The 13,757-nt window shown below is 31.2% G+C and overlaps 1 protein-coding gene across 1 annotated transcript; it reads left to right on the top strand.

The window, feature by feature from the left end:
- The first annotated feature begins 798 nt into the window (after positions 1-798).
- LOC132617165 (glyoxylase I 4-like) lies at positions 799-2,619 on the top strand. The gene is made up of 3 exons (XM_060332112.1): positions 799-1,018; positions 1,359-1,467; positions 2,102-2,619. The coding sequence occupies exons 1-3, from the start codon at positions 852-854 to the stop codon at positions 2,411-2,413; spliced, it is 588 nt and encodes a 195-aa protein (XP_060188095.1). The 5' UTR covers positions 799-851; the 3' UTR covers positions 2,414-2,619.
- The last annotated feature ends 11,138 nt before the right edge of the window (positions 2,620-13,757 follow it).

Genomic DNA, 13,757 nt, shown 5'->3' with positions numbered 1-13,757 from the left:
TATTATACCTAATTCTTTTGATATTCTTAATCTAGGTTATGTTATAGGGGTTCCGTCAAGAAGGAAAACAAAGATACAAATTACTGTGTCACTCCATGCTTTTCAATTTGTTTGTGTAGTTTGATTTTATGCGAAATTTAAGAAAAAAAAGAAGATTTTTGACATTTTAAGGTCCTAATATATCATAATATTTGTGGGCCAATAAGACTTTTGAAACTAACGAATCTAAACATGTCACAATATTTATGTGGCTTAAAAGCTTCTCATAATAAACGATTGTAAGAGTATTTCTCCCCGTCAACATGAGCGAAATACGTATCTATCAAGGACTCAATTGTTAGAATAACGCGGAGCACAACAACATTAGTGTCTTTGCATGGCAGATGTAAATATGCTTAATTACATTCGAGTTTAAGTTTTCTGCATTGTCGATATATAAAAATTCTATACCATCAGGTTAAATTAACTTATAACAACTGGTAATTATGTCTTTGTAGCAAGCTTAATACAGTAACCTGAAAAATAAAGTAATGACTTGCTACAACTAATTAAATTGATGATGAAGAAATTCTTTTCATTATCCGTATATATAACTTAATTCCTTTATATACACTTTCAGTACACAACTCAATTCCATAAGAAGATGTTAAACAGCTTACAAATGTTTGTCCTATTGTACGTACTTCATGACAAGAATTTGCTAGGAAGGTTCCTATTATATAAGTTGTAAGTAGTGGGATGGAAGCTAACCCCTGCATGCAATATAAATAAGCAACATCTCTAGCCTAAACTGATCATCCAAACACGAATTCAGTTATATAGTGAAAGAAAAAGAAAAAGAGATAATTAAGATGAATATGGAGATTGAGGAAGTGAGTTACCAAGCATTGCCTTTACTTTCATTGAACCATGTTTCTTTGTTGGTGAAAGATGTGTGGAATTCTGTGAGGTTCTATGAAGATGTCTTGGGCTTTTGTCTTATCAAACGCCCTTCTTCTTTCAATTTCCATGGAGCCTGGTTAGTGTGGATTCAAAATTTAAATTTGATTCTTTTAATTTTTAGGTTCTTATTTTATTCCGAGGCGAATGGAGTATATAATTAATTAATGGGTTCAACTGAATTCGGTATTTTTAATATGAAACACACACACTTAAGTGTTTCCTATAAAAAAATACTAAATTCAGTTGAACCGGTTGATTATATACTCCGTTCGCCTCGGAATACAATACATTTGTCATGGGCTAATGTTAAGGCATATTCATAAACTTTTCGACATAAGAGATTAAATACTAATGCATATTAATAAACTTTGATCTGTGCAAGAGTTTGATAAAATTTTGCCTTTGAAATTTTGAAGGCTGTACAATTATGGCATTGGGATTCACTTGCTTGAGAATAAAGCCATGGAGAACTTGGATGTTGAACCACGACCCATTAATCCAAAGGATAACCACATTTCCTTTCAGGTAAAATATTAGTGATAAATAGAAAGGGAGTATGCAAATTTATTAAAAAAATATATATTTATAATTGTAGTGTTCGAGCTAGCTAGCGTGCTCTTGAACTATTCTTCTAGCTAGTTACTTGTCGCTTCCCAGCAACACTAGTACTGCATAACTCTTGCTCTTCGATAGATGGAAAGAAATCATTTCTAGCATTTTTTGCTTCTGGCAGAATTTAATTTGAGCCCTGGCGCCGTGGGTTTCGTCCCACTAGTTTTTGTGGTACTTTTGCTATTTGCTAAAAGTCTTTATTTTTAAATTATCTTTGTCCAATCAAACATTGGCATATAAATTAAAACCTAGAAAATCTTTCTTTAATGAATTTTCTCTGTTCAGTCAACCGTGACCATATAAATTGAACAGAGGAATATGCAATTTCTTTTTATTTTTTATAATGGTGGTATAAATGAACTCTTGCACTTAGACAGATTAGAAGAAATCCTCTACTATACTAATTTTTTTGCTTTTATTGGAATTGGAACCTTGGGTTCTCGTGGCTCTCGGACCACTTTATCGATCACTAAGCCACACGCTGATCCTACTATTTTATTTCTATTTTTGGTTTTTTTTTTTTTTTTTTTTTTTTTGTATTGAGCAGTGCACTGATGTTAATTTGGTGAAGAAGAGGTTAGATGAGATGGAAATGAGGTATGTGACTGCAGTGGTAGAAGAAGAAGGGATCAAAGTGGATCAAGTATTTTTCCATGATCCAGATGGATATATGATTGAGATGTGCAATTGTGACAACATTCCAATTGTGGCTATTTCTTCAAGCTGTGCCCTTAAGCCAAAATTTGGAACCTACAATAAGAAGATGATGCCTATTGCCACCCCAAATTATAGTTGTGGCTTTATGGAGACTCTCATGATGGAGAAGTTAAGCATGGACATGCTCAACTTTTCCTTCTAAAATATTACTATTTTAATTTGAATCTTTGAATATCGAAGGGGAAAAACTGGAGATGTCATTGTTTACATATAAGGTTTGTTCATTCTTACATGCAAAAAGATGTGTATTTGCATTTTCAAACTTAATAGTTTGGATATATGTGCAACTATTATGTCATGAATAAAGTATAAGAAAGTTGTTTAATTATATTTCTGTTTTTTGGGTCATATGTGCAGCAACTATTGTTCTTTTTTTTTTTTTTTTTTTTTTTTTGGTTCTTTGCCTTTTGAGTTTGTCTATCCCGATATCCACCCCCTACCCGAAGAAAGAGATGAAAATATGCTACTTTTTATATGGGATAAGTTATCCATACTATAGTCTTGATTTTGTTACTGATTTCATCTAATCATACCTTCAACAAACATGGGATAAATTTAACCCCAAATTCAAATCGGGATAACTCATCTAATTCCCCTACCAAACGACCCCTAACGTTTTGTTGTTATACCAATGGCGGCTTCATCCTTTGGCCTTGCCCCTTAAATTAGACAACATCAGTAGCCAACTTTTGAACTCTTATGATATAAAATGGATCTTAATTGGATTTCCAATTAAGGAACATGAAAGAGGTTAGAATTTGCTATTTAAGGCCTTTGACTGTAGCACACACAAAATTGTTAGAAAATAGAAATTACTAAAGCTTTGTATCTTTCTTCTACTTTTGAAGAAGGCCTATGTGTGAAATGAAATGAGTATCTATTTGGTTCATATGTATCATTAAGCTCAACTATCCGTGTTGAAGATTGCCAAGATTGCCAAGATTGATTATGAACTGCCAATTCATGTAATTACCCAGTTATCAACTTGGTAAATTTTCTCTATATTTTAGGAGGATATAATAAAAATACAAATGTACGTAATTTCTAGGACTAAATGTTCTTCACCAACTATTATGATTAGGGTAGGGCATAGAGTTGAGCACTTATTTGGCTCGACTCAGCTTATTTGTATTTTAGTTTGGCTTGTTAAGGTTTAGATCAAAGTTTAACTTACTCGATTAAAGCTCTATCAAAACTTGGACTCTACTAAGACCATATTGACCCAATTTGTTGCCTCGCTTGAGTTACCTTAAAACCAGTAACAGTCATTTATTAAGCTAAGAAATTAGTAACTTCATTAATTTTATTATTAATAATTATTCAATAAATTTATAATTTTATACTTTATTTTAAACGAGTTGTAATTAAGATTTAAGACCACTTTATGGGTGGTGAAATGTAATTAAAATTCAAATGTTTAAAATCCAATTTAGTATAAAAATTTTGAATTTATTTATATATTCTCTTGAAAATTTTAAATTAATTATATTCTAATTAAAATTCTAAATTAAATTAATATAATATATATAATTCAATCACATTTGAATTGATTGAATTCAATTGAAGACAAAAAGTGAAATTATCCTTTCGTTTTTTTATTACCGCAATATCCTAGAAGATGCGTGCCTTAGGTGGAAAAATGGTACAAATTGACGTTTTAAGTTTTAACAAATAAGAAATCCGAGGATGACAAATTGACAATCTAAATTTATCCAAGCAAGCTAAGCTACCTCAATTTGTTGCCACAAAACGACAGAATGAAGTTTAAAAAACTTAGCTCTAGTTGTTGCTTTCTTCTCAAACTTTCTTACAATTTCGATTGGAATCTCAACTTCTCAGTTGTTTCTTCAGCAAATCAGTTCCCAGAACAAGTACTTGAATAAATAAAAATAATAATTTTTCTCGATGTTTTTTTGGTGAACAAATAGAATAATTTGTCATGAACAATTAAAATAATTTGTATATTTTATAATAAAGAAGAGTATGTTAGGTTGGGACGGGTTTAATTGAAGGGGAAAAAAATTAATTTAGTCCAATAACAATATGATATGTAAAAAAAAAAAAAATTAAAAAAATTATACATAAGCCACAAAAGTAAGCGGAGAGATATTTTTAGCAAAATATGCGAATGAAGGACATTTTTGGCCCTTTTCCGTTTTATGTATCACACTTGTCATCTGACGAGTGTCTGGCGTGAAAGTACGAGAGGGGCGGGGGGTGAATTGTAAGCCTGTTAAAAAATCTAGCCAACTACTGTTCGGTGTCAGTCGACTGATAGCGAGACAGCCTGCACAAAATTATTAGTCCTTCGATTTGCACAAGTATAAACCACAATAAATAGTAACGGTGCAGAATATAATATGAGAGTAATAAAATATATGACATAAGGAATTTTTATACTGGTTCGGAACCAATGTGGTATCCTAATCTAGTGCCCTTGGGTTGCAAGGAGGTCATTTCTTTCAGCTCTTTGTAGTTTGAGTTGAGTACAGCCTTTGTGGTTTTCCTCGTTCACCACCAACTTTTACAAGATTGGTTTTCACTCACTCACCAACAACGAACAAGGGTTGGTTTTGACACGTTCACCAACAACGCAGAAAGTTGGTTTTTCACTCAATCACCAATAACGACTCTTTGATTTTCACTTGTTGACCAAAGAAACGAACATGACACAACCTCTAAATATAAAGCCTCACCAACTATACTATATCTTTCCCCTCTTTTTTGTTTACACAGTAAGTCACTCAAGATTACAATGCTTATGAAAAGTAGAGCAAAGAACTTGAGAAGGTTGAGACGAAAGTATAAGTGGCTGCGTAAGTCTAATTGTTGCAGATGTCTTCTCTTTTATACTTGGCCTTCTAGTCGTTGCTCTTCCCAATGTAGTAGTCTTCTAATCTTGGATAGTTAATTTCGCATGACCGTGACTGAATATTCTCTTTGAAGATTTTCTTGAACTTTTCCTTTTAGTGCATGTTGTAGCTTCTCGTTACTCCTTGATGTAAATTCTTTTCACAACTGTATGAGGCAGCACATGCTCCTTGAAGATTGTAGAAATCTTTTCCTTAATTGGTCTAATGAATCTTCTTGGTGTTTGCAGGGAATAAATTAATTCCTTAAATAACCCATTTGGACCTCCTTCAGTCTTTGATGATATTTGGCAGATCCTTCCATAACGTATGAATCGTGAAGCATTTATGAGGTCTTCCTTCAATTCATATGTTAAACATATTCCTTTCCTTGTTGCTGTGTAAGAGTCCAATAGACTAGGCATGTTTTCATTTTCATACCTTGTATAAATCTTCTGCCTAATTATTGATTCCATAGGCGCTTTCCTTCCGTACATAGATCCTGGAAATATAATTTATTTCCATAAAAAAGCTTGTAACATTTACCAAATCTACACAATATTCTTTCCGTAATAGTGTGTAAAATCCATCACCTTCCTTGCAAACTTGTAGCAAATATATTCAAATTTGAATATCTTTATAATATCTCTTCCCTTTTATAAAATATCTTCTTTCCAACATAATGAACATTCTTCCCATTAATTTCTCTGAACTCTTCTTCTAGCTTGTACAAATACGAGATCTTATTTAAGCAACCAAAGAGAATTTCAAGATCCTCTTCATTTCACCTTAGATCTTGATTTATATTAATTTGAATGTAATCACATTCGTCTTCTAGCATTTGGACTTTGATCACTCCGAACATGAACACTTTTGTGCACTTAAGACTTTTGGCATATCTTGATACTCCATGGATTGTGGACCTTCCTTAAGTAACAAATTGATCTCGATCTTTTCCTTTTCTAGAATATTTTTCTTCCATAGGATCGTAGTAAATATTCTTTCCATAATTCTTGCACCTTGATTTGAGTAAGTTTTTTTCTTCCACATCTTCTTCCGTAATTCCATCTCGTAATATCTTCTTTTTCATATTTGATTAGATCTTCACCAAATCCTTCTTCATCAAATAAACCTATACCAAAAATAAATTTACCACAAGTAAATGTTCTTTTATTAATAATTATGTTGGTTTGTTATCATCAAAATTAATAGGTGAAACCTTAGACCTAACAATCTCTCCCTTTTTGATGATGGCAAACCATTGAGTACAAAAATTTCAATTCTAATAAAAGATAGAATCAAAGATGATAAGAAGGATGTGAACTTCCCCGAATTAGTGAGCTCCCCCTGAATGTATGTTCCTTGATTCTTGAAGCACAACTTGAAGGAGTGGCTCCCCCTCACTTTATACTTTATCGCTCTTCTTGTGCATTTCCTGTCTGAAAATACTAACAAAGCAAACGTTTTGTACAGGAAAACTTCTCCCCCTTTTGGCATCATCAAAAGGGTGGAACGTATAGCTGCACCTCAGCAAAGATTTAAAGCAAAAAACTCACAGGATGCTTAATTTTCCCAAAGTACTTTTGAGCATATACTTACAAATAATTTCAAATTCTCATATCTAGTTTACAATATGAACTAATAAGCATTAAGAGTCATACAAATATTTAAATCACAATTATCACATGTAGAATCTCAAGTAACCCAAAATTAATTTTGATCAAAATGTCTAAATCATTAATTCAATATCAAAGTCATTGCACAGTTATAATGGGTTGACCAAAGACCAATTCAGAACAAGTGAGATATTTTGGTCTTACAAAAATGTAGCACTGTAGGAAATATTTTGAGTCCATTTTTAGAAAATTTGTGATTGACTCAATCTTCAAAAATATTTTCAATGTCTTGCAAAATCACAAATGATAAACATATAGTAGTTAAGAGAATAATGAACCAATTTGTATCATGAAAGGATATAAATTTGTACTTCATTGCCATATCAATTTCTTTCCTCAAAGTGAGAAAATATCTGCATCTTAATATGCAATGTCTTCAATCCAAGCTTCCATATAATCTTTTATCAGCTAGATAAAGTTGCGAATCCTTGCTCTTGACTCTTCATGATATACATGATCAAAACATGATTTATGCCAGTCAACTTTGTCTCCTGCAAGGTTTGCATCTGAGGGTATCCCGCTAGATCAAAACTGTTAGTTCTTGGATACAAAAATCAAATTTTTGAGTGCCAACCAGAAATCTCAATAATCTTTTTATAAAAGAATAGGGTGGCTTAAACACGAAATCTAATCATTATTGAATTACAATAGAGAGTTAATCATACCTTGGCACTTTTGATTTGTGTACTTACCGTTTTTCTTCTTTGCGAGAGAGATATGATGAGCTTACTACAGTATTCGTGTACAATGAATTTTTCATACAAAATCTCTTGAGTACTCCCTTTGAATACTTGGCTTCGCTGAAAAACTTCTCATCTAACTTTGCATTATTTGAAACTTGAAGAAGGATGTTAATTCTCCCTCGTAATCATCTCAAGTTCGAATACCTTGTAAAATCTTCTTGTTGTGAAATCTTGGGCTACAAGTTTACCCTTAGTTCTTACAACCTTACCATTTTCATGAGGTTCATCTAAATATTCATAATTGTAGATCATTTTCCTTGGCTATAAGTTCCCATATGTTATTTCCTCCATTTGCATTCAACTATTCTTGCGTTGCCGGAATCTTTCATTTATTTCAATGTTTCATATCTGGTTAAGCTTGTACATACATATTCATATCAATCGATTGCTTGTTGTCCAGAGTACGCTCTTCATTTTCATGCTCAATTTCACTTCAACAAACATTAGTCTAAAGAGAACGTGCATAAAGATCTTTATAACTAATTGTTTAAAAGCCATAAGAATTATCAGTAATAAAGATTACAGAATATGCCATGAATTTTACCACTTGGTCCTTACCATGACGATAGACATTTGCAACCAAAAGGATGAGAATAATCAAGAAATGATTTTTCTTCCTTTTCATATCTCATATAAAGAGTTCGTTAAGATAGACCAAAATCATAACTCATGTAACTTGTGAATACATACCTCTTGCCTTCAAGATTTTGAATATGTCCATATGAGGAGGTTATGAAGGCCTCGAGTTATACACCGTTCTTGGGCTTTGAATGAGGAGTTATTATTCTTACCAAGAGAGAGAATATCATACATGCGATTCCTTCAAGAATGATCTCATACCCACATATATGTGAATTAAATTTGTATAATATCAATAACGATTGCATGCTTACTTGTCCTAATTACTTGTAACATATATATATATTAAAAAAGTGCAAGCCATGTATTCTAGTCATTCAAAGACTCTAGTTCAAGGTTATAACCAGTATCAACAAAATAGTAGCATGATGCAATTAGTCGACTCAAACCATCTACAGTTGACTACTATCAGACTAAGCTTAAATCAATGGCTCAATATACATCACCTAATGCAGTAGAAAGACTTGAATAAACTTCAGTACCAATCATTTCAGCTTTACCATCATATGTTCTAGCTCCTTCATTATTGTAGAATACATATGACCTTTAGAGCATATGTTGTTCCTTGATCAGCCTATATGCAAATATGAATCATTCTGTTTATAGCTAGACTCAAGGAATTCCTGCAAAACAAATTAGTTTGCTTTTGGTACCCAAGTGTTTTTGGGTCCTTCATGGTTAGTAAATTGTGTAGTTGGAGATGCATGTAAGTGTTTGGGTCTCCAAACATATTTAGATCTTACATGATTTCTAGCATAATTGCACATAAATGCTTTATGTCCAGAATTACCACAGTAATGACATGTAATATGAGAATAAGAGTGTTCACCTGCAGTTTCCTTATTAGTCGACTTGAACCTTACCTGAGTTGACTTAGTTGAAGTAGGGCATCTACTAGTGGATCCCTTTTCAGTAAACTGGTAGTTCTTAAGGAGATGAGTCGACTTTCATTGATCAAAGTGGTGACTACAAGATTTGTGCAAAGTCTTCATTTGCTTGTGCAACTCAGAATTTTCTTCTTGAAGTAAGTCATATTTAGTCTGACATTCCTTAAGTCGAATATCTAAGTCTTTCTTTTCTCGTTGGACTTTCTTGAATGCACCAAGAATTCTTTGCAAATCTTTCAAAGCTAGATCTAGAGTTTCCTGCAAATCATCACAATTATTACAAGTCATGATAGGAGTATGGCATACCTCATCGATTTCTTCCTCGTCACTCGAAGAAGAGGTTCTGTGATTTTTGTCTGTTTCTTTTCCTTCCAGGAAGCACATGAACGCCATTTCTCCGTGATTACTCTCTTTATCAGATTCATCCTCGTCGCTCCAAGTTGAAGTTTTGGAATTCTTCTTCTTGTTGTTAGGACACTTTAATTTAATATGTCCAAGTTTACCACATTCGTAGCAGTGTATGTTCTCTCTTTGTTGGACCTTTTGATTCTGGATGGATTGAGCTCTCTGCTTCTTTCTTCTTTTCCTTTTGACGTTGTTGGATGCCTTATCCAAGTTTTCTTGATATACCTTATCTTTTATGGTGCCCTCATGGATAGCTTCCAATTTTTCCCATATTGCTTTAGCAGTTTTACAAGAGGATATTTTCTCATATTCTTCTTCACCAAGAGCACAATAGAGTAGGTACGTTGCTCTAGCATTTGTTTCCATAATATCCAAATATTCTTTTGTGTAGTCAAACATTGATGTCTCTTTTTCAATCTTCTTTCCATCACTATTATTTGGAATAGGTCGTGGCCCATTCTGAATAACTAGCCAGGCTCTATAATCTGTCGATTGAACATAGATCTTCATTCTGGCCTTCCACTGACTGTAATATAAACTATTGAAGTAGGGTGGCCTACTTGTTGAGAGTCCCTCTTGAAATATGGCTTTTGTTATTTGATGCCCTGCCATGGATCTTTTCTCACTTGCTGTTAAGCAAAAAAACACAAATGTGAAATGAGGCTCTGATACCAATTGAAAGTACAAGAGGGGGGGGGGGGGGGTGAATTGTAAGCCTGTCAAAAAATCTAGTCAACTACTGTTCGGGAAAATAATGAGGAGAGAGAGAGGTGATTTGGTAGTAGAAAACAAAAGGATTGTGTCGTTGAAATTGGGGAAGAAGGAGCAAATGCAGTCAAAAACGTGTAAGCCCCAAAAAGAAAAGGAGGAAGAAATCATATGGAAAGTTGGAACATGTGGAGCCCCAAAAAAGAAAAAGGAGAAAGAAATCAGATGGAAAGCTGGACTTTGAAAAGGATTTTTTTTTTTTTGAATAGGGAAAAAGGGTAGATAGAATTATCAAGAATTTGCCCCTTGTAAAATAATATTTTGACGAAATAAAAATTATAACACGACGTTTTAAAATACGAGCTTCAAAATGAGTCCAATATTGATATACCTCCGAGCAATATTTAAAAATATATAAAGAAATGCGGTCAAAATGGGTCGTAATTCATATATCATGTTAATTAATAATTTTTCCGAGTTAGACGGGGCGGGATACGTATCTTCTTTTCAAATCACGTTTGTAAAAGTAAATAACTTGTAATTTCTTGTAATTGTTAATTTTGTATAAAAAAAAAATAATTAAACATCAATTTTTGCAAATTTCTCATAATTGTTTTTTTTAAGGGCATCCTTACTCCGCCTTGGACTCGAAAAATTTAAAATTTAAAAGACTCGGTTTATTAGGTGAAAATTGGGTGTCCACATGTAATATGGCAAAAAATAAAATTATAAACTAGAAAATTTACATATAAAACTACTAATGAATTAATAATAGTGGTAACATAGACTATAAATGTACTAATTCGCATAACGACAATAACGTCTTAGTAATATTAAAATAATAACGAGATGTAATTATAATAATACTAATACTACTAATAAGAGTAGTAATAATGGTACTACCAATATAAATAGCTATATTAGAAATGGAAATAATTACGCTAATAAGTAAAAATTAATTATTAATGACTAGGAAGCGTAAAGAAATTATTTAGAGGAAAAGTGGGATAAAATTGGGTGTCAACAATATTCAAATTTGAATATCTTTATAATATCTCTTCCTTTTTATAAAATATCTTCTTTCCAACATAATGAACATTCTTCCAATTAATTTCTCTGAACTCTTCTTCTAGCTTGTACAAATACGAGATCTTATTTAAGCAACCCAAGAGAATTTCAAGATCCTCTTCATTTCACCTTGGATCTTGATTTATATTAATTTGAATGTAATCACATTCGTCTTCTAGCATTTGGACTTTGATCACTCCGAACATGAACACTTTTGTGCACTTAAGACTTTTGGCATATCTTGATACTCCATAGATTGTGGACCTTCCTTAAGTAACAAATTGATCTCGATCTTTTCCTTTTCTAGAATATTTTTCTTCCATAGGATCGTAGTAAATATTCTTTCCATAATTCTTGCACCTTGATTTGAGTAAGTATTTTTCTTTCACATCTTCTTCCATAATTCCATCTCGTAATATCTTATTTTCCATATTTGATTAGATCTTCACCAAATCCTTCTTCATCAAATAAACCTATACCAAAAATAAATTTACCACAAGTAAATGTTCTTTTATTAATAATTATGTTGGTTTGTTATCATCAAAATTAATAGGTGAAACCTTGAACCTAACATGGCGTATATATATTTTAACTCGTACTCTGTCAAATAATAGTATAGAAAGATGTCGAACCCACAGAGATTGATTATCTATTCTACAGACATTTCTTGGTTTAATTACTATTTGAAAGAATAAAAAAGAGTTGAGTTGTGAGTTAATTAACTAAAAATACGTAAATAGAGCAATGGAGATATATTTTAGTTTTTCACAAATAGAATAAAAGGTGTTGGGATCTTGACTACACTTGATATTTCTATTATAAAGTAAATTCTTTAATCTTCAATTTCTATTTCTCATAAATGTATAAATGCCTCTCACGATTACATTTATATATTATTACTTAAGTTGAACAATCAATTGCACTCCTTTCGGTTATACAAATTAATTTAAAAAGTAGTAATATTAAAGAACCATAAATATATGCTTGAACTAAAACATGTTATTTATAGTAAGTCCCTTTCGGTTACTTTATTTGCTATAACTAATTACTACACTATCCGCCTCTCTTGATTACAAATAAGTGTAAAATTAATTATAACATAAACGAGATAGATGTTACTAAATAAATATTAACATCTATCCATATCAATATTAATGTTATTACCTCTTACGCCTCTCTCGATTACAAAATTAGTAATACGTTAATATGTAGTATAAAATAGATAGATGTTAACATATGAAATAACATCTAACTGTAAAGTGGATAAAAATTAAATATAAAGCCTCAGCTCTATCATGTGAAATTGAAAAATAATATCTACTACTATTATATAGAAATTTCAAGATCCGTCATTCTCAAAGTTACTCCATACTATTATATAGAAATTTCAAGATCTGTCATTCTCAAAGTTACTCCATATTGTTAGTACAACTCATGGAAATATTCTTATCCATTAATAAGAAAATAGAAGAAATATTCAAGAAGAAGAATTTCGCTATTTAAATAAAAATAGGAACTAGAATAATTTCCTACACCGAATAACTAAAGAAATGAGTTAATTCCTTGGATGGTCACCCAAGTTTAGGAAATTTCCTACAAAAATCACTTTTGTTTCATTTAGGACAATAATGTCACTCAAGTATCGTTATTTTTCTCAAAAAGTACCTAAACACCACAAAAGCCTCATTCTCTCCTAGTTGGCATGCCATGTCACTAAAGCTTCATTTTTTTATTTTAATAATAGACATATGTAACTCATCAAACTCATTTAATCAAATTCATATTTTATACCCAATTAAATATCACATGGTTAAGAAGCGGCAAAAGAATCAAACCATACTTTTTATTAAGCCACTTTTTCAAATCTAAATTCTTTTTAATCTCGATTCAAATATATTATCTTTCAATTTAAATTAAAGTTCAAGTAATTTAATCTTTCTATTCAAATTCAAGTTTTTTTAAATAGCATATTTTTTTCCACATTAAACAACATATTCTTTCCACATTAAAATATAATTACACAGATAACACAAAATTACATTCGTATTGGTTTAACTTTTAAAACATCTAATTAAATCGTATATTTAAAAAATAAAGTTAGTGTAAATTTTTTCTCTTTATTTTTAGCTATCTATTCTTATATATGTAGTGTGCAATTTTTGGCATTTTTTTTTTCATACCATCGAGTTCTTTTTATTTCTCATGCAAAAGATATAGAATTTTCATTACTATAATACTTATTTTAAAATATTTTATTATAACTCTTATTTTTTTCTTTTGAAATATTATATTATTATTCTTATATGAAATATAAAATATTCTTAATTTATTTCATGTTATGATATAGCTATTCCAACTTGTCATGTTAATCATGTTAATACCTAGCAATATATTAAAATAAAGCTCTAAACAATTTTTTTATTTTAAATTTTAATACTTATCTATAGTTTTAGAAAAATTCTCTCTTTTAATTCTAATTCATATAGATTACATGCTTGTTTGTTCCTTTAC

The sequence above is a fragment of the Lycium barbarum genome, chromosome 11 (genome assembly GCF_019175385.1).
Source record: "Lycium barbarum isolate Lr01 chromosome 11, ASM1917538v2, whole genome shotgun sequence".
In the NCBI taxonomy this organism is placed as follows: domain Eukaryota; kingdom Viridiplantae; phylum Streptophyta; class Magnoliopsida; order Solanales; family Solanaceae; genus Lycium; species Lycium barbarum.
Note: the sequence above shows the minus strand (reverse complement) of the source record. Positions and strands in the feature narration are given on the sequence as shown.